The sequence below is a fragment of the Mustela erminea genome, chromosome 10, assembly GCF_009829155.1.
Source record: "Mustela erminea isolate mMusErm1 chromosome 10, mMusErm1.Pri, whole genome shotgun sequence".
Lineage (NCBI taxonomy): Eukaryota > Metazoa > Chordata > Mammalia > Carnivora > Mustelidae > Mustela > Mustela erminea.
The window spans coordinates 9,561,227-9,587,699 of NC_045623.1; the positions used below are offsets into that span (position 1 = coordinate 9,561,227).

Here is a 26,473-nt window from a genome sequence, read left to right on the forward strand (position 1 = left end):
AGATCCAGCAAAGAACATGGAGAAGGAGTTGCTGTGAGGTGGGAGGAAAGCTCGGGGAAGGGGCGCCCCACAGCCAAGGTATTTCTGGGAGGAGGGAACGACCACCTGCACTAAATCCCGCTAAGTAAGATAATGAACCACGGGATTTTGCAGGATGTCAGTCACTACTGATTAACACCGGGACCAGGGGCGGAAGTCTGGTCAGAAGCAGGCGCCAGAAAGAAAGGAAGAGAGAAAGTGAAGACGCTAAGTATAGACAAATCAAACACTTTGGCTATAAAAGGAAAGAGCGAGCAACGGCTGGGGGCAAATGGCTTTGGGGAAGTGAAGACAGAGGGAGAAGTAAAGTGAAAATTACTTTACAAAATACAAAAGCAGGAACAGGTGTTTAGAGGCCAACAGGAAAGGTCCAGAGAAGACAGGAAAATTGATGACATAAGAGAGACAGGCCTCGTGCTCGACCAGTGAGAGGGCCTGGCCTTTACTAGGACACAGGCTGCGGGAAACCCTGTAGAAATTCTCTTTAGGGAGAGAGAACCCAGGACCAACAGCTGAGGGTAAGGCTGGGAGAGAAGGTTTTCAGTCCAGGAAGGTGGTATGCAATAATCGTTTTGGAGAGCAGGGAAGTAAAACAGATTATGGAAATGCAGAATGACTGCCAGGCAGCCACAAGAACCCATTGACAGAAACAATCACAGACTTAAAGTGAAGCCAGTCAACACGTTTAAATGTTTTTATCCAACTACAAATGTAGGTAGGCAGGTAGCAGAAGGTTGGCTTTGGACGGCCTTGTGGTCTGGCCAGAGTGTAATGCAAAATTAAGTGGGGCAAGGGAGACCGGGGTGCTGGGGGTTGTTATGGCCAGGAATCTAAGCGGCATGATTGCCTGTCTAGTCCTCTCTTCCACCCCTGGACATAATCTAAGAATGGAAGAGGGTGCTAAAATGACACGGGAACGGTGCCTGGGTGGCTCGGTCATTAACTGTCTGCCTTCGGCTGGTAGGTCATGATCCCAGGGTCCTGAGACTGAGTCTTACATCAGGATCGCTGCTTGGTGGGAAGCCTGCTTCTCTCTCTCCCACTCCCCCTGCTTGTGTTCCCTCTCACTGTGTCTCCCTGTGTCAAATAAATAAATAAAATAAGTCTTTAAGAAAGAAAAGAAATGACACGGGGCAGCAGGCACAGACTGGACTGCCCTGGACAGCTGGTCCAGCTACATGAGAGAGAAATGGAGGCCAACACAAGGCGGTAGGGTTCATGGTGGGCTGCAGGGGTGACGCTGGAGGCGTACAGGAGTGATCTAGAAAAACAGACGGTATGTTTAGAGAAGAGGATTCATGGAATTGAGAGCATGGAGGGCTTTCAGCTGTCACAACTGATATGGTCTACTATAGGGTGTGAGACGGGAGAAAATGACCAAACCAGAGGGAAGACAAGATGACTCAAGCGGAGGATGGGGGACCAAGAAGGAGACGTTGATCTTCACCAGGGTTCCCAGCACCGGCTGCTCGGGAGAACTGGCTTAAAACTTCCAAAGCCCGGGGACGTCTGGATGGCTCAGTCAGGTAAGCGTCCAAATTTTAGTTTCTGCTCAGGTCACGATCTCAGGATCGTGGGATAGAGCCTCGCACAGGGATCCACACTTGGCTGGAGTCTGCTGGAGATTCTCTCCCCCCACCCGCCCTGTTCCTCTCCCCATCTGAGTGACCTGCTCACTCACTCACAGACACACATACATGCGTATGTCCATAAAATGTTAAAAAGAAAAAAATCCCAACGCCCAAAGCTGTATACACCCTCAGACCAACTAAGAAAGACCCTCTGGTGGGACTCAAGCTTCAGTGTTTTTTTTAAAGCTCCTCAGATAATCATGAGGTGCACGGTCCGAATGTGGGCCAGCATTGTGCGTGGAGAGAAGCTACGAGTCAGCGAGAGCACCAGAGAGCACGGCTGTGACACAGAAGTTAACCACTTCCCCGAGGGAATGAGGAGGACCCAGGAGTCCAGTGAGTGGAGAGGGGCACGAGCTGATGAACAGGTCCTGCTGTATGAGGAGAGTGGGAAGGAAACCCCTCCGCTCAGGAGACCCCAGGGCCAACAGTGGCCTCAGCGGGGGAGCGAGGTTGGTCATGTTTACTGTGGGAAAGAGCAAGGAAGGTTCCAAGCTGAGTGTCAGGCAACAGGAGATTCTGCTGAGTCCCAGAGAGCCCTGTTTGGGGTTGGGGACAAGGAGAGGGTGGCAATGAGTCAACTGAGGCATGTCAAGGGGCATGTGGTACTTCACATCCAGGGGCTCAAGGGGGACCTAGGAGGCCTGGGCTTCCTGTCGTGCTGGACTTAACAAGTCTGATGTCCCAACACAGTGCTCCGAGGATCAAGAGGAGATATAGCAAAGAAACCGTTTCCCTTGAGTTCTTATCACCCCTCTCCAGAAACAATTTTTCTGACGGGGTGACCAGCACCTCAGGGGTATGTGCAATAGTCTGGGCCCCCCAGCCTTACCCCCTACCCCCCGTTTGTGGCACTGCACTCAGCAGGAACTCCCAGACATGAACACACCCCCAAGGCCCAAGAGCACCCGGCAGAGCAACAGTGACAAGGGCTGTGGGCACCGTCAAGACGATCGTCTAGCAGCCACCAAGCACCAGCTCTCTCCCTGGGACTGAGCCTTCACTGGCGTCAGCATCTCAAAGGGGTTCATGCTGTTTTTACAGCAGTAGTCACCTGAGCTCGCATTTTCTTGGATTCCTAGCAGGGAGACCCAGCATATAAAACCACACAGTGGGGCGACGTGGGCCACAACAAAAACCCCGAACCTCAGCCAACAAGAATATAGCGCCCACCTTCAGATGCCCAAAATATGGTGACGGGTTTGGAGAAGACATCTTTGCTCTTCACCCAGCTGTCGTTACGCTGTCTGGTCCACGCAGACACAACACAGTAATAATTGCCTCTGTCTTCCTCTGTAGTCCTTTGGATTCGGAAACTGAACGTGTCCGTGTGCTCCTTAGAAAAAATGAAGTCTCCGTCCTGGGCGCGCTGCTTGCTCCGGTCCCCATACTTGAGTGTCCAGTCCCCGTTCATGACCGCCAGGAGCTCGCTGGCCACCACGTCGTCACTGCGCCGGTTCACCCTGTAGTACCAGGACACGGTGAAGCGGACGCTGGCCTCCGAGCTCTTCACGTCCACTATCCGGCACTCCAGCTCCGTGAGGTCATCTGAAAACTCAGGGACTTTCGAAGCGTTCAGGTACACTTGGTAGTCTGGTTCTGAATGAGAGAGGTGCCAGGATTAAAACAAAACAAAACAAAAACCCCAAAAATCAGACAGCAGCACACTAAGAATGAGCAGAAGGAACAAGGCAAGCGCTACTCTTGTCCAGACAATCAAATGCCTGTCCTACTAACTACAGCGATGGAATCGGAAGTCTTCACCCTGGATAGGAAGGTTCCAGGAGGAGTCTGTTATGGAAAAACTCATACAACACGGCACCACCGTGGTCCCCAGGACACCTTCCAAGGCCAAAGCCAAATATCTGCAATCCGAGTCTGGTCCTTTCCATAGGGTTGGGAGCTGCCGTCAGTGACCCTGGGGGTTAGTCCTCTGAGAAGGATCTAAGATGCTCAGTGCTCACACTCCACCAAGGTTTTGCGTAGAATGCCAAGCAGAGCCCACAGACCTTCAAAGCCACCTGCTGGGGCAGCACAGGAAAACCCCATCCCAGAGTACATACCAGCACTTGAGGCCAGTCCCCACCCAGTGGTATGCAATAATCGTTTTGGAGAACAGGGAAGTAAACAGATTATGGAAATGATCTGAGCTCCCGGCATCCCTGGCCAGGCTCCAAAGGCAAGGCCCTCGGGTCATCATTCCCCTTGCCAATTCTCATTCTCACCTTCCTGGTCCTCTGACTTTTTCGGCTCAGTCTGTGCTCAGTGGTCAATAAACAGCCATCCTCACACTCCCAAGATGACATCTCTTCGCGGCCACACGTAACCCTCTCACACAATTCTCCAACCCTGAAGCTGGCTCCCGCGGATGCCGGCTCCAGTAAAGCCCGCTCTCTTAGGACCACCCCACTCCCCTGGCTAGGACAAATTCTGACAGCGGTGCAAGGAAAGCCAGCCCTCTCCTGGCGTGCTCTGCCGCCGTCGCAGCCTGCTTCTCTTCACTCGTGTGGAAACCCCTTCTTCCTCTGACATTCCCTGCACCTCTTTCATCCGTTTTGGGGACTCTACATTTCTGTCTTCGCAGACCCCTAGGCCTTCCTCCATGCTTGCCAAGAACTGGTGCTGGAACCTCTCTGTCGCCTTCCTCCCTCTGTCCCCACCCCCTCCCCAGGTCATGACCTGAGGAACTCCAGCCCCCATACCGTGTTACACCACTGTGGTCACCTATCAGCAGTGGCCTTCTCCTCTTGACCACCCTGCAAACTTCTACTCATTCTTCGATGTAACCTCCTCTGGGGTCCCCTCCTAGGTCCCCAGAGCACGGCCCCCTTTCTCCATGCTCCCACAAGCCGTGGAGGGACACTTGGTCAGCAGCAGCCCCTCCCTGTTTTTACAAGTCGGGTCCCCAAGCTGCAAATACACAGTCTTGTATGCAGTAGGCACTCGGTCAGTGTGTGCTGCCTGGCTTTTAGGGAAAGCTACATTTTTCTCTTGCAGCACATGGCCTACTAGAACATGATTTCTCCCTGAACAGAACTTTCCATCTGCCACCACTATCTTTATTCCCAACCCCTCAACCAGTTTTGTTTTATTTAACATTGCTTTTATTTATGACTCATTTGGATTATAAACTGCTGAGGTCAAGGAACGGTTCTTTTGTGATTTACGCTTCTAATAAAATGTGTAACATCGTGACTTCTCTAAGAATGATTCAGTGGCCAGGAAATGGAGAGAACTCAAAATCCGAACTCCTTCAAATGTCGTCCTCAAGAGCATTTAGTGCCCCGAGGGTGGTCCGCGCGGCATACATGATAGTCAAATCAGCGGCCAGGAGCCCGCAGAGTCATGAGGTGGACACTGTGCAGGGACACCACGCACTGCTGGAATGTCTCCCTGCCTTCTCCCTCAGCAGGTGAGCATGCCAAGGCTGTACAGCTCAGGGGTGTCCTGCCTCCTGGCCAGAGGGCTAGCACTCCACACTGCTTCTGAGGTGACACCGTCTACGGGATAAATACCACCGAAATGCCTTGACGCCATCACGTGCAGAAGACAAGGTGCTCCCCGTGACCCCACATCTCAGGCTTTAGACCCTTCTCTCCTGGAGAGCAACCCAAGGGCAGGCAGGACACCCAGGTTCCTCCCACGTGGCAGGGACAGCCCCGTGGGCTGGCTGTGCATGGGGCACAATGGCACCCCTCCATCAGGGCTGGCCGGGGATGCCACACCATCCCAGGAGCTCAGGACACAGCGGCGGCTCCCGCTGCCACTCACGGAGCCCACCTCCCGTGCGGAGCATCATACGGAGACCCTTCCCGTGCTCCTGTTACCCTGAATGACAACCCGAAGCCGTGAAGAGCAGTGGTGAAGAGCCAGGGACCTGGAGCCAGACTGTTGGGATCCCGCTCAGCCAACCACTTGCTGTGTACTCAGGCACATTCCCTCACCTCTCTGGTGCGTCACTTGTAAAAACAGAGGGAGTAACAGTAACCAGCTCACAATGCGGCTGTGAGGATTAGGAGTCAAAACATACAGGGGTGCCCAGCCGGCTCAGTCAGGAGACTATGTGCCTCTTCATCTTGGGGCTGTAAGTTTGAGCCCCATGCTGGGTGTAGAGATTACTCAAAAAGAAAGTACTTACACATGAAAGTGCTTAAACTAGTGCCTGATACATGTCCATATGTGTATATTCACACACATATATACACACATACATAGGTACCTCTGAACTGCTGTTCACCACCCGAAGCTTGGGAGAGTCAGTCACATGCTCATACAGCTCAAAAGTGGCAAATCTGAACCCAGTGCCATGCGTCTCCTATCACCTTTCAAGCATAGCTGCACCTCACAGATGGGCCAAGCTCCCTGTCTCCTGAATTCCTTATTTTCTCCCACCACTGACTGGCTCATGACCTGGAGCAACACAGAATGCCATGACTGGCAGTGACAGGTTTGTGGTCTGCCAACAGGGATTGGACCCAGGAAGACCACGCCCCAGAGGCCATCCTCTCAGCCTGGATGACGAGCACCATCCAAATGGCCAGGAGGCAACCTACGAGATTTCCCTTCTGTCTCATCGGTCACCAGCTCTTAGGAAGAAACCCCTCGGTCCTTCAGGGTTTACTTCCTTTCCCTGAGCATAATCCTCTGAAGTGGCAGTTTGAAAATTAAGGCTGTCCAAGTTAGCAAAAAAGATGGTAGAGAAGCGGTGACCTCAGTGGTCAGACCATGGGACACACGGAGGAGGCGGGCAAACCAGCTCCCGCACCATCCACCTGAGCAACTCTCTCCCTCTCCTCCTATACCCTGGCCTGGAAACACCCAGGGTGCACTCCCTGGACCAGAACCCAGATGCTCCCCTCGGTTCTTCCTTAGGCTCAGACCCTAACACAGGCACAGAGTGGGCTTCTAGGCATCTCGGTTTCATGCTTCCTTGGCATCACCAGCACAACTGTACCCTAATCCCCTCGCTCCCCACCTGCCTCTGCCAATGCACATGTGCATGCACACACATGTGTGCAGGTATACAAACATGTGCACACATCCACACATGTATGCACATACACGTGCAGGTATACACACGAGCACATGCACGCATGCACACATGCATGTGCGCATATACACACGTGCACACATTCAGACTCGTACATGCATGCACACGTGCGTAATTCACTCATTCGTACATGCATGCACCCATGTGCACGTATACACGCGAGCACACATTCACACACTCATACATGCATGCATGCGCACACAAGCACATATTCCTACACAGGCACACTGGTTCACACACGCACACACACATACACACACACACAAGCACACATCCATACACACGCACACAGCTGACTCCCACTCCAAACAGACATGGCCAACTCCTCCTCCTAACTCCTCAGCCACTGTTCCTGCTGCCACACCCAGCACTCACTCTGGTGGTCACTTCTGCTAGAAATGTGTGCCATCCCCAACTCTCCACTCTGAGGGTCCCTAGCTCTCACACAGCTCCCACTCCGAGACTTGTGCACAGGAGATGATTTATAAATAATCAGTGAACAGAAGTGGGGACTTCATGAACACCGTCCTCATCTGGGCTCTCTTTGCCTCCAGCCAAGACGATGATAACCGCCCAACACAAATCTAGGCAGACACAGTTATCAGGTCACCTGCACAATAAACCTCCCGTGGCTTTTCTTCCCACCTCCTGAGTAAGAACACACTCCCCAGTCTGGCCCACAAAGTGCTCCTCAGTGTGAGTCTAACTCATCCGCCCAGCCTCACCGCCTCCTGCCTTCTGATACATACTCTACGCCCCACTGAGACCACAGCTCTCACCATTCCCTCACCACCCCTATGGTTCCTGGTTTTCTGCCTCCCTTCCCGCTGTTCCTTCTGCCTCAGCACCTGGGACACCCGCCCAGTTCATTGCTGAACAGAAGACTGAACAGACTCTCCCATTCTACTCCAGCCTCTCTTCCTCCAAGTGAGTCCGTTTAAACCCTATGGTTCCAAATACAGAGAAAGGTGAGCGCAGCGGGGTCATGGTGTATGCGCCTCTAGTGATAGGAACCACAGCTTGGCAGGAGAGGAGAAGCGCTTCGCTGACTGATGTCTTATTTTCTGTTCAGTCAGTATAGACTGAATCCCAGGCCCCCCAAAGGGAGGATTTTTGTTTGTTTGTTTGCCTTAATGCAAAGGCAAACAAGGATCAGTGGGTTCTTGGCTTGGGAACTCATAACGCATAGGTTCCAGGGATTTAAAGGATGTTCGAAGGTCATCTGGACCACCCACCAGCCTTCCAGGTCGACTTTGGTCTTGTACTGCTGGAGAAGCTGTGGCTCCACTATGTCCCAATGGCAGGAGTACAGGGGGGTTCTTCTTTGGTTTTTGTTTTACTGCACGTGTAGACATTTTCCCTTATTGTTGTTTTACAATTTTAAAGATTCTGTTTGGAAACTGTGCCTGTTCCTTGAAATCCATCAGGCACAGACGTCACTATAGGATATAGTGTTTCCTACTTAACGGAGAATGCCTGCTTCGAATTTACCTGTCATTATCTCTACTGTGTGCTCAACAAATCTTCACTCTACCACCCACCTGGCTTCCTGCTCTTTAAGGATTTTATCTGAATGCTGCCTTGAACTTTGATGATTATTGTATATGTGTCTTGTGGACCTTCTATAGGACTCTTCCTGGGGTCAGTGATCCCCTACTTAAGTCATCTGTATGTGCTATGCCTGCAATGCCTTATACGTAAAAGACATTAACACGCTTGCTGAATTGGAGTAAATTTAATATTTTGCATAAAAATGCTCATTTTTGGCATAAGCATTTCATCACTACTGATTACCGCTATATCCTGCTTGATCTCATCAAGAAATCAGCTAAGAATGCAATGGTGGTTAGATTCAAAAAATGCTTATCAGTTAAGGATGCATACTAAAGTACTTAATGTCCAAATGACATGTGTCTGGGATATGCTTTAAATTCTTCCAGAAGAAGAAAAAAGAAAATATGGTGTGTGTGTGTGTGTGTGTGTGTGCGCGCGCGTGCGCGTGCCCACGTGTTTGTGTGTGTCTGCAGGAGGGAGGAGAGATGAAATAAGATTCACAGAACACTGGTAATGATTGAAGCTGGTGCTTCTTTCTACTTCTGTGTTAGTTTTTTTTTTTTTTTAATTTATATTCCAAAAAGTAAAAAACAAAACAAAACAAAAACCAAAACACAAACAACTCACCCACATTGCAAGCCCTTTCACAGAATACTGAGACCAGTCTAACCATGACATCATCATTTCTACTCTTAGAAATAAGGGTCTACTCCCTAATCTGGCTCCAGGATGCTGTCTGCTTATATATATGCCACCTCCTGAAGCTACAGCCTCCAACACTACAGCCCTCTCCCCACACCCTGCCCAAAGAAAGACTTGGTTTTTCTAATACGGGTCATCACATTCCCATGTTACAACTTTCAAAAACAGTGTAAAGCTGTCAGAATCCTTGGCTAATTTTGTAAAGCAGATACTTTGTGCCTACTGTGTGCAGAGACCTGCACTGGAGATTTTCACATAGATTGCCTCCTTCTTCTCTGACAATAATTCCACAAGGATGGTATTAGCACCACCCCTGTTTGACAATGACAGTTACAGCAGCTGGCATTGACTTGGGGGCTTCCTACATGCCAGGGGCCGTGCTGTACACTTTCCTTCCTTCTCACTTAACCACCATTTGACAGAGGCACCTGGGTGGCTCAGTCAGTTAAGCGTCTGGATTTGGCTCAGGTCACAATCCCAGTGTCCTGGGATCGAGTCCCGCATCCGGCTCCTTGCTCAGTAGGCAGCCTGCTTCTCCCTCTACCTGCTGCTCCCCCTGCTTGTGCTCATTCTCTCTCTGACAAATAAATAAAATCTTAAAAACAAACAAAACAACAACAACAAAACCAACCTTATGACACAGGTATGATTTTCATGTACATTTCTTAAATGGGGGAAAAAAAAACAACAACAAAGCAAAACAAAAACCCAGAGGTGTCAGGTCGGAAGCCTAGCATCTTGCACAGCGCATGTGAGCAGAATGATGGCGTGGGTCCCACCAGCACCAAACTGCACAACCCCCTTACATACCCAGTTATTAACGCTTTCTCAAAGCCGACTCCATCCCAGAAGGCGAGAGTGGTAATCACAGCCGAGGCACTAATCCTGAACTGTGTAGAACAGGGCCCTGTTCTAACACCCGCTTTGAAGCTTCGTTAACTTGGGAGAGCTCATCAGAGGAGCAGGCTGCATGCCCAACTTAGAGGAAACCAGGAGAGGGCGGGCCCTTGTCTCTGCTGATCCCAGTTCTACTCTCTTGAACCAGGCGGGTACGCTCCATAGCTGAGCAAGTGGACTTGCTGTCAGAGTTGCTACTCTCATCATTTGTTGAACAATTAAGTGTTCTCTCCAGCTTAAACAGACAAGGCTATAAAAGCCTGTTGTTTGGGGGAGACACTTTTCCCCACCTGAGTTGAGCCTTTCTTATGAGGTTGTTTTCAGCATTCACCATTTCGGAGGAAACAGCAGTATCATTCGGACAACCCTAGTGCAGTTCTCTCTTCATCCTCACTCAGTGCTCCCAGAGGAGGAGGAGTGAATTCCCAGGTCTGGGAGCAGGGGCAGAAACGGGGCTGGGTGTGGTCAGCCCAGCCCCTTCTCCTTGGGAGCAGCTGCTTCCAGAACACACACCCCTAGTCCCTCCATGCCTTGAGACAGACTTGCATGTCTTAGTTAGGTAAGAACTTGGGTGCAGAAGGATATGCTACATACTGACCCTGCCTTCCCCCAAACGCCAATGTCATTATCACCACCCTGCGAAAGTACAGAGACTAAAGTACAGAGACCTCGGGTGCCAGACACTGTGCTAAGCACTTCATATGCATTCTCCCATGGAACCAAGGAAACCAAAGCAACACACCCAAGCTAACACGCCCAGAAAGCAGTAGGCCAGGACCCCAGGACTTGCCCACTGCTACTCTGCCTTCCGAGATAACTGCGGACAGAGAGTTGATAAGAGCTGCCGGTAAGGTTCTGCAGATCTGAACCTTATCTCCTATGGATGGCACAGGACTCTGAAGTCTCTACCAAGTACTGAGCAGATTAGCAGCTCCTTTTAAAGAAAAATAATTACCTTCCTCACTGGTACACTGCTGGAAGAGGGGACAGTCCTCTAGTGGGGAAGAATGCAAATCAGGTTCTTAAGACTAAAAAGCCCAACTCAGCTCTGCCTCCTCCTGCTCCTGTAGCTGAAACCCTGGAACGCCCTCCAATTAACACCACAGAAGCCTGGTACTTTGGGCAGAGAGCTCAACCATAAACTGATTAGTATCCAACTCGTGCCAAAGACTCATTTGAGACATCTGATTGCAGAGAGAGATGGCCTACTATGCAGATTAGGTAGCCCTGCCTCCTTAGATTCTCTAGTTTTAGCCCTAGACTAAATTGGATCGACACAATGCAACGTTTGTCCTCCATGGTAACTCAGCTTCTTACAGAAACTCCTTCACACACTCAAGATTTACGCCCTCAGCTTTTATAGAGAGTGGATATGAGAAACGTCCATTTAAACAATCACTCAGAGCCTTTCATAAAAGAACAGTTGAAAGCACTGTCCATTATGTTACCCAATGCCCTTAAATAAAAAAAGTGCATGATAAATTCGGTGCCAACACAAAGTTTGGCTCTCCCGGTTTCCTTCATCAGAGGTGAACCGCGCAACCACGTTTCTCTTTGCCCCAACTCTTCAGAGCTTCCAAGACAAATTCAGTGCTCCAGTGGGGCTAACTAAACGCACCCCAGCCACCTTGCGATATCTCCTCTTTGATTTGGTTTTATCCCCTTTGATCTTGATTTTATTTTTATGTCTCTTACTTTAAATCGGTCTTCATTTTGCAAGCCAACTGAATTTTTTTTTTTCCTCCTGCAAAAGTAGGACATAAATCCTAGTAAAAGAAGCTTTTTCTTACCCTCTACAAAACCGACACCGTCATCCCAGCTGCTGCAAGTGCTCTTGGACTCGCTGGACCCGTGTGTGTCGCTGCCCTGATCTCTGTCTGGTTAACACGATGGAACGTATGAGAAGACCCCAATTAGCTTCGGCTCCCTCATCTGTTCTCTGCACCAACCCCAAGCAAATAAGGACAAGAAAGCCTCCTCTGGGGCTTTGAGGACTCTATGCTCTAGCATTTCAGGAATAAAGTTGATTCCCAAAGCCAAAATGTTTCCACACAAGAGGACAACACTTGGGACAGGCTTGACGTTGGGGCATCATTTTCTAAGTCACTATAAACATTTCTTATGAAATAAAAGAAACAAGCATTCACCATTTGGTATATTCTATTTTCCAAAGACATCTGCAGTTCTGTTTCCAATCCCTCATGCCCTTTTGCTGTGTGACCTTGCCACTCTCTCATTAAGAGATGGGATGGGGTCTCCCTCTGTGTCCCTGAACTTGGGCAGACACTGTGATGGCTCAGACCTGTAGAAAACAGCCAAAGTAACACTGTGCCAGACCCCGGGACAGCTTTCAGCTGGCTGGGCACTTCTACTTCCTGCCTCTTGGAAGCCAGTCACCACCTAAGAAGTGTGACTGTTCTGAGCACAGCATGCTGGGAGAAGCCCAAACCATGTGGAAAGGGCCCGAATGACATGCCATGTGGAGAAGGGGAGAGGGCGGTGGACATGGCATCATGCATCATGAGAATGCCATCCGGAAGAGGATCCCCAGCCGTCCCTGTGTGCCTGAGAGAGGAACCCTGTTGAGTCCTTCCCTAAATCCTGACTGTCAAAATCATAAGCAAAATAAAAATCAGTGGTTTTCAGATGGGAATAGGGGCAGTACCTCACTCATAAGGTTATTGTGGGGATCAGATATTTAACATGTGTGCAGCCCTTAGTCCAGGGCCCAGTGTACAGCAAATGTTTGATAAGCAGTAATTATGATTTTTAATCTATCAAGCAGCAAAACTGAAAGTTCTGGATAACACCTGCACAGGAAACCAACTTCCTCCAGAACTCTTTTGTGCCAACATCCCATAATCACATCAGGTAAGATGACCAAATAAGCAGAGTCCTTGGTCGGTCATCTGTCTTCCTGTCTCTTTCGGAAACTTCTCAGTCACCTCCAACAGGCCCCAAGACGCAGGCGGTAATGTACCCACATACATGTGTATCTGGAGACAATCATGTGGCATCAGGCCAGGCCCACCCATCTTGGCACAGAATTCAGACCGGAGGTCCTGGAGAAAGGTCAGCTGCTGGACTCACGCCCCACTCACCTCCTGAACAAGTGTCTGAGCAGCTGTACAGTGTGAGGCGCGGGGAAGGAGGAGGAAATTTAAGAGGAAGAAAGAAAAACGCGGGCAGTTTCTCTACCGCTTCTACGCCCAGGAGGCTTACCCAGGTGCAAACATCTCTGCACAGTCTGTAAGTTGAATGTGATTGCTTTCTCTGCAGTTCTCATCTTCCTATGCACACACTTGCACACTATCCAGGTTTATCTACCCATTCAGCCAACATTTACCGTGCACAACAGCCGTGCAAGGTGTGGGTTCTGCGCCCCTTCCAGCGGCCAAGGTAAAACCCGCTGCGGACTTTCGCGACAGGGGTGATGGCACTCCACAGGAAAACCAGCAACTGGGTCCTCAGGATCATAATGGAGCCTTTCCCCACAATTTAGTCCCTTTATGTCTTCTCACTCTCTGAAGAACAGAGCCACCAACAAATTCTTTCCGTTGAAAAGAGCCCCATTCCCTCCCGGAGCAACCCTTCCGCTTTCTGACAGTCCCCGCGTCTCCCCCGGGCGACGCCGGGATCAGTGCACCAGCACTTCAAAGAGGCCCTCACCCTGGAGTGCAGGCAGCGCTTTCTTAAAAAAAAAAAAAAAAATCCACGGGAGCTGTGATTCTATGTTGGGGGCTGGGGGCGGGGAGGGGGTACCGGGAGCCGGCGCTGGGATTTGACGGCACCGCACAATGCACCGAGCATCAGAGCCGAGAGACAAATTCAGCTCCAGAGATGAAAAATCTTCTTTCGGTGCTGACAACATCTGTTTTATTTTGAAGGTTGCTAAGGAGAGTTCTAGCTGGGCCAGCATTGTTCCAGTTCAGTACTCCATAGCGAGACTCTCGCACAGGGTTCAGACGGCGGGAATAAAAGCTCACCAGATAAATCCTGCTCCCTTTACTGTGCAGATAGCAAAAAATCACTTTGCTACCAGGGATGATTAACACCCTGCCTGGGCTCACTCGGAATTGGCCATACCTTCTGCTCACTCTCTTTTTCCTCCTCTTCTCCCTGCCCCCTGTCCCCACACTTGCCAACTCCCCCTCTCTGCCAAATAAAGGCTCATTAGGAAGAAACAGACAGCGAAAGGGCCACTAACCCAGGAGTTTATGATGCAGGAATGAGGAAGAGTGACCTGAGAGACGGGGGCGGGGGTCATGGTGGGAGGACACTCAGCACCAGATGATGGAGGAAATGATTTCCTGGCCTTTAAAGGTCTGGGTTACCTACTAACGTCAGAGCGTTGCCAAATACCCACATCGGGGCTCAGAACAGCCACGGGATAGCAGAGAGGTCAAGCTCAAAACAGAGGAGTCTCCACCTTTGTAATGGCGTGGGAGGTGAAGCACCCCATTCTCCACTCACCCCTATCCTGCTTAAGCTTACCAGCAAGTCATTATAAGACAATAGCAGAAACTATGAGCGCCTGGGTGGCTCAGTGGGTTAAGCCTCTGCCTTTGGCCCAGGTCATGATCTCAGGGTCCTGGGATTGAGTCCCGCATCAGGCTCTCTGCTCAGCAGGGAGCCTGCTTCCTCCTCTCTCTCTCTCTGCCTACCTCTCTGCCTACTTGTGATCTCTCTCTGTCAAATAAATAAATAAAATCCTTAAAAAAAAAAAAAAAAAAAAGACAGTAACAGAAATTAGAAAGTTGGGCGTGAAGGGCAAGCACTTAGGAAAATAAGGGCCAGGGAAGATGAGAATAAAAGAAAGGCACGATAGTTTCACATATAGACCAAGTTGTTCTAAAGTGAGGGCCGCAGGAGCCAACAGCTGAGAGCCGCTCTGCTCCCCCAACTGGGGACTCGCAGATGACTGAAGGAGCCCACCACGCCAGCCTGGGGTGGCAGGAAGGCCTTTCCATTTAACTGGTATCTGCATATAAAATCATTTTGGGATTCCAGGGCCCTCAGGAAAAAAAAAAAAAAAAAAAGAAAAAAACAACAACAAACCACCAAAAACACCACATTCTGTTTACTGAAGGAATTCTCTTTTCTGTTCTGGGCTCTAGGAAAGCACCAGCTCCTGCCAGAGAGCACCTCAGAGTCTAGGAAAAGGAAAGGAAGAATGGAAGTGTTCTCACTCCAACAAAGATCCATTTCAAAGAACCATTCAGCAGGGCCGACCCTGCAAATCTTGACAACAAAAGGAAACTATATCCTCTCAAATGAGGGCATTGAGACAACTGAGTCCACATTATCTAAACATTTCCCTTGCCTGCCAGATTCTATTTCAGCCTGCTTTGCTCTCTCCCCACCCCCCGCCCCCCAAGCTTGGGATCTCTCCAGGCTGAAGCATGCTTGTCCTGATGTAAAGAAGACCAAGATGATGCAAAAAGGCGCAGTGCCCAGAGGAGGGAGGAAAGCCCCAGAGGCTAAGAGCCATCTTCCCAGCCACTCACCTAGCCAGGTCACATCCACGCTGGCCGGGGCAGACCTGGCCTCTGCCACCTTGTGCCAGCTCCTGTTGTGTCCGGGTGCCCAGAGTGCCACGTGGCAGAAATAGTAGCCGGAGTTTTCTTTGCTAACATCTCGGACCAGTAAATGGTAGGAGCGTGCATCCGCATGGCTCAAAGCAATGTGGGGAGAGCTGTGCACCAGGGAATCCCGGTCCAGCCGTGCCAACACGGGCGAGCCAGGCAAGATGCTGTCGGGGGACCTGCTGAAGTACCACGTGACCTCGGGTCGGACATCATCTGCTCGGTCTGTTGTGATGTTGCAGGTCAGATCCAGTTCCTTTCCCTCGGCCACAGACACACTCCTGGCCACAGCCGCTCGCAGAACTTGAAGAAAAAAAAAATACATCTAGAGCATCTGGGTTACGTTTGCCCCTCCCCTCCTTTAGATTATCTCCTTCTATGTTCTTATTTATGGCATTAGAGTTAGAAGGCTTTGTGCAATTCTAAGTGCTTGAGAAATATTTACTGAATAAATTAAGGAAATTATAACACATTTCTTTTCATTCCATGGAAATACTAACAGCAGCAAATGCTTACATACACTTACTAAATGCCAGGCACTGCTCTAGAGTGCCTTGGAAATGTTAACCTTCAAAACAACCCTAGGAGTTAAGTACGATTATTATCTTCATGTTACTGATAAGGAAACTGAAGCACAGAGAAGCTAAGTAACTTGCCCAAGGTCACACAGGTAATACAGAGGAGGGATTCAGAGGATGTATGCAGAGCAGGGATTCAAACATAGGCTCTCTGCCTCCAGGGACTCAGCTCAGGACTGTTAAACATTTGTTTGAGAAGAAGTCAGAACATCACAAACTAGCATTATATTTTTTCTCCATGTGTACGGTTAAGCCTTGGGTGATTTTAAGGAGAAAGGACAGCTCAGTGCTGACTGGCATGGGGGTTGCAGGGGTTGGGGGTTGAAGGCTGGACTGCAGGAGGTGAGGGTGAAACCATCTTCTGGGTAAAGAGGAGAAAATCCTAAACAGAAGGACCAGGAGGATGAAACCAGACAATATGCTTTATGAGTCAAGCCTTCAAAGTGCAATGTAATGGAATAAATGAGAAGCATCATTTATTCCATTAGACATACCCACCTTAAAGCCAAACATCAAGCAGATATTCTAAAACCAAACCACAATGACTTTCGGGTTATCCATGCCCCTGCCTTCTTGCAAGAGTGTGGATAATTAAAAGTAGACTATATTTAGAGGAAGCATTGAAGTATTTGGTGTTACAGTCTCAAGGCAGATCTGGTTTCAGCATTCCCCTGTCAAAGCTTTTTACATGGAAACATTTTACTTTATTCAAGTGTTTGTTGTTGTTGTTTTTTTAAAGAAGTTGAACATCTGTAATCAGAGTAGAAAAACATTCAATTCGTGGTAATGCTCTGGGAACTACTGCTTAGATGAGAAATAGCTAACACCTCCCAGGGGATTCGAGTGGAAGCACAGCCCTGGTCTTCCAAAACTGGCTCAGCAACAAAGGCTGGTGCCTGGCTCAGAAAAGGCCCAACCCCAAAGCCCATGCCCTTTGGAGCAAGTTGCTTTCATAGGAGTATTTCCAAAGCCCGACAACATCTCCAACACGCATTTCAGGCCAAGGTCAAGATCCACCTTGACGAAGACAGAAAATCAGATGGGTACAGTATTATAAAAGATAATTTAAAAGTCTGATTTCTCACCTATACCCACCCTCCAAATTCTTCCTCCTCCTCCACCCCTTAAAAGGGCCCAAAAGGAACTTGAGGGCCTCTTGTGAGAGTAGTCAGTATGGAAACTGCTGCTCTGAGCCTGCCCTGGGGTTCAAACCGCCCCACGAGCATTGCTTGTGATCAGAGACTCTGGAATCCTGCTGGAGTCCCTGTGTGCCGGCTAGAGGTAAAAGAAGGCTCAGGAGGGAAGCAGGTTGAATGAAGAAGGGGTAAAGACACAGCTGTGGACTGCATGTATGGAGAAAATGGATTCTTAGCTTGAGGAGTATCGGCAGAAATGTCTCTTCAACTGAATAGTTCACTCTATAATCGTCTCTCTGCAAATTGCTAAAAAGCTTGCCACAGCACTAACCATTGCTCCCAAATGTTCTGGACTGGGGGGCAATTCACAGCTGGGAGAGAGGATAGAGGGGAAAATAAAAAGAATAATTTCTAAGGACTCGTAATACAAGGGGAGACCCTGGACAAAGCCTATAGTGGGTTAGCTTTCTCAGGTTGGGTCAAACTGAAGCCATAAATAGACACCAAGATCTGCATGAAGCAGACCACTCCTAACATGAGGGGAGCGGATTACTGCTACATCCACCACACAGCCCCAAGTTTAAGTAGCTCTGGGCTGTTCATCATAACAAGACAGTAAGAGTATTTAAGAAGCTAGCTGTGGTTAGTGCAGGTATTGACAAAAAGAGAGAGGCCAGCAATCCAGGGTGGTGGTTCTTAACCTGGGGTCCAAGAAGATAATTTAGGAAGTCTGTGACTTGGGTGAGAAAAAAAAAAATCTAATCTTTGTTTTTACTAATCTCTACCTGAAACACAGGATCTCCTCTCATGATGAAACTAAGCAACAAATCACTATAGTATTATCTGTCCCTGGGACTTCAGCCCCATAGAAGTAAGGGAAATTTTCAAATCTCATTGCAAGTAATTGCAGTTATCTTCAAATATCATGTGCACTCATTGCTACTTGGGAATTACAGTGGTTTGTTAAGCCTGCCAGTCTGTATTATTTAATCCATTAATAAAGCATAATATTACTATGTAACAAATTTGTCTTAAAATACTTCAGTAACTATTTCAATAGAATCACTTTCCTTTGTCATCTTATGTACATTTTTAATGAATTAAAACATGTGGGTTGGGCCGCTGCCTTCAGCTGGGGTCATGATCTCAGAGTCCTGGGATCGAGTCCCGCATCGGGCTCTCTGCTCGGCGGAGAGCCTGCTTCCCTCTCTCTCTCTCTGCCTGCCTCTCCATCTACTTGTGATTTCTCTCTGTCAAATAAATAAATAAAATCTTTAAAAAAAAAACAATGTTAATTCCGAGAAGGGTTCTGCGGGCTTCAAAGCTGTCAAAGAGGTCCATGGCAACAAAATGGTTATGAAGCCCAGGCTCAGGAGAGAGCCAGATGTTATTACATGCCTAAGAGGTTCAGTTTCCGACTCTTACACTCGATATTATGGGTTTTGTGGCTTGTCTGAAATAAAAAATACCTTTACAATTAAAATTACGCAGAAGAAGATAACTTGTTGCAAATCTGAACCTCTTAATCATTCTGTCCCTAGGGAATAGTTGTGTGATGCAAACTGAATACCCTGGTTTCTTAGGACAGATTGCAGGCAGATCACATCCTTAAAGGAAGGTGACCTGAGTCCACTTAGAAAGTGAGCACCTGGGGGCACCTGGCTGGCTCAGTGGGTTAAGCTTCTGCCTTTGGCTCAGGTCATGATCTCAGGGTCCTGGGATTGAGCCCCACATTGGGCTCTCTGCTCAGTGGGGAGCTTGCTCCCCCAACCCCGCCCCCACCTGCCTCTCTGCCTGCTTGTGATTTCTCTCTGTCAAATAAATAAAATCTTTAAAAATAAAAATCTTAAAAAGAAAGAAAGAAAGAAAGAATGAATAAGGAAAAGAAAGAAAGTGATTTCTGCAGCCACTGTAAGACTGACCAAGATGGGTAGCTCCTTTCCTCCGCAAGAGCACCTCCCACCTCACTGATGGCCACAGTCGCTCAGGAACCTTAGTCCTGCTTTTTACCAAACCCAATTCCTGTGCAGTGATACAAATGCAGAGTAAAGTGCCCAGGACCATGCTGCCTACAGGGGAAAAATACTCCCCGTGAGGACTGTCTCCTGCTTTCCATCCCATCCAAGCAACAGAGAGGCCACACATTCACATTGACACTCAGAAAAGGAGTCTGCCCAAGGTCCTCCCAGTTTACAAAGCAGGAGGCGGCAGCAACAGATCTGAAGATGTTAGCCTCCCAGAAAACCTAGGACAGCCATCCATCTACAGCAATGACCTCATCCTGAGATAGTCTCTTTATACTGTTTCTGCCAAAGCCCAAGGCTCTACGGGGCCCAGGAACGTTTCTCAAGCACCTCTGACCCCACGGCCCAGACAGAGCTGATTACCCAGTAGTTTCTTTACCAATACTTGTTGGACACTGAATCAGTAATAGCTTACTTTTGATGGGTTTTTTTAAATGTATCTTGTATTTTCTTACTTTCTAGGAGGAGTAGGAAAGTACATTATGTGTTTTTTTCAAAAACAAAGGCTGGTTCCAAGTGAGAGGACAGAGAACTTCTCACAGGGAGACCCCAGGGCTGGAGGCACACTCCTGGGGAATGTGTCATACACAGCCCGAGAAGAGGCCCAGGCCTAGAGAAGTCTCACCTAGCTGGGACCGCACAGCTAGAGGATCTACAGTACACCAGACGTCGGGTGGTGAGCCAGATGCACTCCAACAGTTGTGCAAAAGAGCCAAGCCAGAAATTCGGGAAACACCCAAATAAGATAAAACCAAAACAAAATAAAGAGAGCAGAGTGGGGGCAGCTCGGCCCCAAAGTCTCACGAACACCAGATCAGACCTCATTCTGGCACCTGAAGGGACTTAATCTTGGCATCAACAACTGTCTTAGTATTTTATGCAACCTGCAACGTCCCAGGAGTAGGAATCCAGAGGAGAAGCCACTGTAAAGCAAAGCCGTAGGCACCCGGCACAAAACGCATACACACACCTTCCTCAAACTCACCACCACCCCACTCCCCCAGGCCCTCGACGGGAGGCCTCACGCGGCCAGCTCCAACAACCCTGTCAGCAGAGGACCGGGCTCCCGCCTGGTCCTATGTGTAAGCCAGACACGTTCCAGAAGCTCACCTGTGGGCTGGATCAGCACGGTGGCCACTTCCAAGGCTTTCTCTTGAATCTCTTGCCAGCTGCCCTGCTCTCCGATCCACTCACTGACCACGCACCGGTAGGAGCCCTGGTCCGAGGCCAGGGCGCGGGCCACCGACAAGCGGTAGCCGTCGCTGCCCACGGTGTCCAGACGCACGTCGCCGGCGCGGTAGCGCTGCTCGTAGCCGGGCCCCGGGTGGAAGCGGCCCTCGTGGGTCAGGGCCAGCACGCTCCGCCGGGCCGCGCCACGCTGCAGCTCCCACAGCAGCGCCAGGTGCGTGTGCAGCGGCGACGCCGTGGAGGCCACGCAGCGCAGCTCGAACGGCTCACCCAGGCGCAGGCTCAGGTCCGAGGCGGGCGACGGGGCGGCGGCCACGTGCAGGGCATCGGCCAGCACTGCGGGAGGAAGCACAGCCGTCAGCGTACCGCGCCATGCCCCCTCCCCCGCCGATCCCCGCCTCTTCTGGGGGGGTTCTCCGCGGGGGACTGTGTGGCGTGGTGCCCTTGCCTTGTTCTAATGCCCATGTGGGAACGCTCTCCCATTTTAATTCGTGCGTAATCCCAACTGACTTTCTGACCCGGAAAAAAAGAAAAGGGAAAAAGCAAAGGGGTGGGGGGGATAAAGAAAAAAGAAGAGGCACTAAAGACCACCCTCCCACCCCCACCCTCACTCCAGCCAGTCTAGAACTGAGTGGAGAACACTCCCTAACTCTCTTTTGGGAGCTGTGTCTGGGGGGTGGATTTCTGCCACCCCTGAGCAAGTTACTTCACTCCTCTGAGCCTCAGTTTCCTCATCTCTAAAAAGGGATGACAACTGGACCCATAGCAGGGAGGCGACAGAGTTGAAGGAATGATAAGCCAAGGTGAATGGTGCTCAGCAATAGGGGTAAAATTCCTGTTAGGGTACCAGGCTCCAGAATCTAATACCAGTTAAAGCAACATGATCCAAGGAGGGCAGAAGCTGGCATGAGCTGCCTGTGCCCCGAGGCCTGGGAAATGCTTACAAACAACGAGTGAGAGTAGAATGTACAGGCAGAAAAGAAACTGGTCAAGGAAAATTGAACCCTCAGCTATGTACCCTATTAGGGCCATTTGGGAAAAGGTGGGCTCTTTACTAAGTCTGGAATGAGGGGGCCAGAAAGCCAGAAAGTATTGGTAAGTGCTAATTAGGAAGGGAAGCGATAATCAAAATAATTAGAGAAAAGGACTCTACGAAGGGGCGTGGACCATCTCTGAGGCTTGTCTACAAAGCTGGATAAAAGAACCCTCCAATACTACTATTCGTGACGTCTTTCGTTTTTCTCGAAATTTCACACTTGGAAACTAATTCAGTGTCCTTGAGGAAAAAAAAACTGCTCAGTCCTCAGAAAGACCTATCCCAAAGACCCATCTCTACATCAAAATGAATATAATGACCTTCTAGTATATCCATCAGTCTGGGAGTCCAGTTAACAGGACTCACTTCTCATGGCCAGATATCTGTCAGCACATGGCTGAACAGTTTCAAGACCCACAAAGCTGAAGGCCAGAAAGACCCCGGACCCCACCAGAGGCCCCACCTGGGCAGCCAGCCAGTCTCATTCATGGCCATCTATCTGCTTTCCTCACCCAAGAAAAGCCTCTCCTTGCTCCTTCCTTCCAAAGACTGGAGAAGAAATAGGAAGACACTGGGGGACACAGTCGCAGGAATTCTCCAGCTGCCCCTAGTCCTCAAAATGAGAATTACAGGGGAGGTAAGTGTGCACCTAACCTAATGAAGGTACAGCATGGGTGTGATAACTAAAAGCAACACATTATTTAACTTCAGTGCAAGAATGTCTTGCAGGACTTTTTTCTAAAAGACATCTTTAGGGGGCGCCTGGGTGGCTCACTTGTTAAGTATCTGCCTTCAGCTCAGGTCATGGTCCCAGAATCCTGGGATGGAGCCCAGCATCGGGCTCCCTGCTCGGCGGGAAGCCTGCTTCTCCCTCTCCCACTCCCCTTGCTTGTGTTCCCTCTCTCACTGTGTCTCTCACTGTCGAATAAATATATAAAATCTTTAAAAAAAAAAAAAAAGACATCTTTAGGATTTCCTACAAAGAGGTAGATTTGATGTTTTGATACCTACATAATGGATATGGCTGTTTTATTCCCTCCTGAGTTGAATGGAGGGAACAGCCCCTAAGACATGCCGGGGTTCTGTACATCATTACAGAGGGGGATAAACACCAGGATCATCCCCTTCTTTTTATTTTTTTCATTTTTTTCTTAATATATAATGTATTATTTGTTTCAGGGCTACAGGTCTGTGAATCATCAGTCTTACAAAATTCCCAGTTTTCACCATAGCACATATCTCCCCCATGTCCATTACTCAGCCACCTTATCCTCCCCACCCCCCTCCACTCCAGCAACCTCAGTTTGTTTCCTGAGATTAAGAGTCTCTTGTGGTTTGTCTCCCTCTCTGTTTTCATCTTTTTTCATTTTTCCCTCCCTTCCCCTATAATCCTCTGTCTTATTTCTCAAATTCTTCCTGTCACTGAGATCATATGATAATTGTCTTTCTCTGATTCTCTTAATTGGCTTACCATAAAAACCTCTAGTTCTAGCCGCATGGTTGAAAAAAGCAAGATTTCATTGTTTGATGGCTGCATAGTATTCCATTGTATATCTATACCACTTCTTCTTTACCCATTCATCTGTTGATGGACATCTGGGCTTTTCCCATAGTTTGGCAATTGTGCACATTGCTGCTATCAACATCCGGGTGCACATGCCCCTTCGGATCACTACATTTGTATCTTTGGGTAAATATCCAGTAGTGTGATCACTGAGTCATAGGGTAACTCTATTTTCAAATTTTTGAGTAGCCTCCCTACTGTTTTCCAGAGTTGCTGCACCAGCTTGCATTCCCACCAACAGTGTAGGGGTGTTCCTTACCAACATCTGTCGTTTCCTGACTTGTTAATTTTAGCCATTCTGACTGGTGTGAGGTGGTATATCACTGAGGTTTTGATTTGTATTTCTCTGATGCTGAGTGATGTTGAACACTTCTTCTTGTGTCTGGTGATCAGCCCCTTCTTTTTAGATCATCAAGTACATCTTCTATTGTCCCGATCTTTACCTACACTCCCTATTCTGATATAAATGCTTTTTGGAATAAGGCAGGATACAAAGAAAGGCATCATTAAGTAATAATAACAACAATCAGGCTTCTATTTTATTGACCCCAAATTACTTTGTTCTTGCTCATTTACCAATTAGCTATATGATTTTTGGCCAAGTAATTAACCTATGCTCTTTCATTTTCTCATTTGTAAATCAGGGAAATAGTCTGCCTGATCTTCTTCACTGGGTTAGAGAACCAGTGGGAATAAATCTAAAAGGACTTAGAAAATGGAAAAAAAACAAAAACAAAAAAACCCCACAAAACCCCAAACCTTCCATATATATAAGGCAAGATTCTCTGCAGAATCAGGCCAATAGGCTAGTAGGATTCCATCATAAGCTAGCAGTGACGACATCGTTCTTTCTCTACCTATAACCCCCCACAAATTCCAGAACAAACTGCCCTTTGTGAAGCGCACAAAGACAGACATGAGCTTCAAAGCATCTGATATCCCCATAAAAGTAAATGTCGTCATGACCATCACCTTCTGAGGGCAGACCTTACGGGTGCTTACTATGGAACTGCTCTGAGGCCTGACACACGCTAACTCACGTTGTCCTCATAACCTTTAAGGGAAGCCCTGTTTCACAGAGGAGGAAGCTGAGGCACGTAACATGCCCGTGGCCAGTTGGTGAGAAGCGGTAGAGCCAGCAATCAGACTGAGTGCAGGCAACCTGGCTCAGAGCTGGGGCTCTGCCACCACCCCAGCCACGGTTGGTTCAGAATCACAGGGAAGAGAAAGGGCCCTCAGAGGGGACCTGGCCTTTCCTCTCCTTTCAATCAAGTAAGACACTTCTGTTCACTGGACAGAGGAGGAGGGCAGAGACCCAGAAGATTAATAAGTTTCTTGACAAAGCAGAGTGGCCGAGAAAAGTCTGGCCCCTGATGTGATGATCCCTCCATGAGGACGTACCTTTGACCTGCACTGTGTCCTCATAGTTGCCCTGCACAGTGGCGTCTGTGCTGGGGGTCGAACATTTGTAGTGGCCCTCGTCTGAGGTCTGGACGTTCTTGATGTGGAGCTCCACAGCATCGTTGGCAGTCCTCCTCAGGGCGATCTCGCCCCGCTGCAGGCGTTCACGGTACAGCTGGGCTGCAAAGCCCGCCTCCCAGGTGCTGGCAAGCTCCACAAAGCTGCTCCCCGAAGACGAGAAGCTCCAGTCAAAGTTCTGCTCGCTGGGGCCGTCATAGTCACTGACATTGCAGGGGATGACCAGCTCAGTGCCTACCACCCGCACCAGGCTCCCTGTGGGGACTCTCACCACGCGTCCTCGGCAAAGAGCTGCAATGACAAGAGATAAGAGGTGGGACCTGAGCCATGGAAGGTCATCCTGCTACCAATGTGTCAAACCCGCGGGTGTTCTGCTCACAGGCTCATGGCAAAAAAAAAAAAAAAAAAAAAAAAAAATGGGACATCTGGCCAGCTGGGGAAAAAAGGGTGTGCTTTCTGGGGCTCAATAGAAATAGGGTAAGCCCCTCCCTAGAACCATGAGCCAGGAATACGACCCTGAAATGAGTGCCTCTCGCACAACAGTTTCCTAGGATTGACAGGGAAAAAGACAAGTATTAAAAGTAGGCTAACCATGAACCTGAATAGCTTCTTCCCTCCCGTTACTATTTAACATACCATTGTCACTCAGTGTGATGTAGAAGTATTTTAGGGTTGGTGTGAAAGAAAAGGACACAGCTAATCAAGTATTTACATTTCTGCCCACCCTAGATCAACCCTCATCCCTAGAGACCATTCCCCAGGGCTCCTGAGACCTGATTTACAATGATGGATGCCAATTTTTAAACCCTAGAGCAGCCCGCTGATAAAAAGATTTAACTCTGGTTATCTGACATTGCCTATAAATTAATATTAAAATATGACGACTCCACCAAGTATTAATTTTCTATTTTCTGGCTCATTTCCTTCTCTCTACTCTTCGCCCTGATCTAAATTCAGAATGAGGATAGGGAAGCACAAAGGGAGACAGTGCCTTGTCTGGCTGGTTGCTGGGCGTTGTTAGGAATGCGGCAGTTTGTGGGGAAGATGAGTTCAGGGGACAAAGCCAGGAGTTTACTGGCACTCCCTGCCCCAAGAGCACATACCTCCCAGGCCTCCGATAGGGCCCTAGGGACCCTCACCTGTGCGTCCTTTAAGGGGTCATCTTTGCCATGAACTTCAGTGAGATTTTGTAGTATATTTATTACCTGTGCATAACATTTCAATTTGAACCAAATGAGTTTGTCTGGCTCCTGCATGATGTTCTATGAAGAGGTACAGCACGAAGGCAAACAAGGAAAAGCATGGGTTCTGAAATCCAGAAGACTCAAGTTGGTTTTACTTTTTTAAGTCAAAAATTCATTTTATTTTGTATTTGAGTAACATAACACAAAATAGAACACCCACATTCCATACATATTCCTTGTACTGGGATAAGGGTACATTCACTAAGTTTCTCTAAATTAATGTCTTCAATATTAACATCAGGCATAAGCTATGTCAAAAGAAGTATCACTCAGGGAGCCTGGGTGGCTCAGTTGGTTGAGCATCTGACTCTGGAGTTCAGCTCAGATTATGGTCTCAGGGTTGTGAGATCCAGCTGACATCAGGCTCTGCACTCAGCACGGGGTCAACTCGAGTTTTCTCTCTTCCTCTTCCTATGTCCCTCTCCTGCGCCTGTATGCTCTCTCTCCCTCTCTCTCAAGATAAATAAATTTAAAAAGAAAATTTGTTTTAAGATTTTAAAAAAATCTATCTGAAAAATGGGGCACCTGGGTGGCTCGGTGGGTTAAAGCCTCTGCCTTCGGCTCAGATCATGATCCCAGGGTCCTGGGATCAAGCCCCACATTGGGCTCTCTGCTCAGCAGGGAGCCTGCTTCCCCCCCTCTCTCTGCCTGTCTCTCTGCCTACTTGTGATCTCTCTCTCTCTCTCTCTCTGTCAAATAAATAAATATAATCTTTTTAAAAGAGATTTTTTTTTTTTTATCTGAAAGAGTCGGACAGGGAGCACAA

The 26,473-nt window shown here is 48.8% G+C and overlaps 1 protein-coding gene across 1 annotated transcript in view; it reads right to left on the minus strand.

Moving 5' to 3' along the window:
* Positions 1–26,473, minus strand: part of PTGFRN (prostaglandin F2 receptor inhibitor) — an 83,642-nt gene that overhangs the window by 19,792 nt on the left and 37,377 nt on the right. Inside the window, exons 2-5 of the mRNA XM_032360602.1 lie at positions 24,386–24,754; positions 20,307–20,720; positions 15,381–15,761; positions 2,844–3,269 (exon numbers count right to left, since the gene is read on the minus strand). Coding sequence (XP_032216493.1) covers positions 2,844–3,269; positions 15,381–15,761; positions 20,307–20,720; positions 24,386–24,754 — 1,590 coding nt within the window. The remainder of the gene's footprint in view (positions 1–2,843; positions 3,270–15,380; positions 15,762–20,306; positions 20,721–24,385; positions 24,755–26,473) is intronic.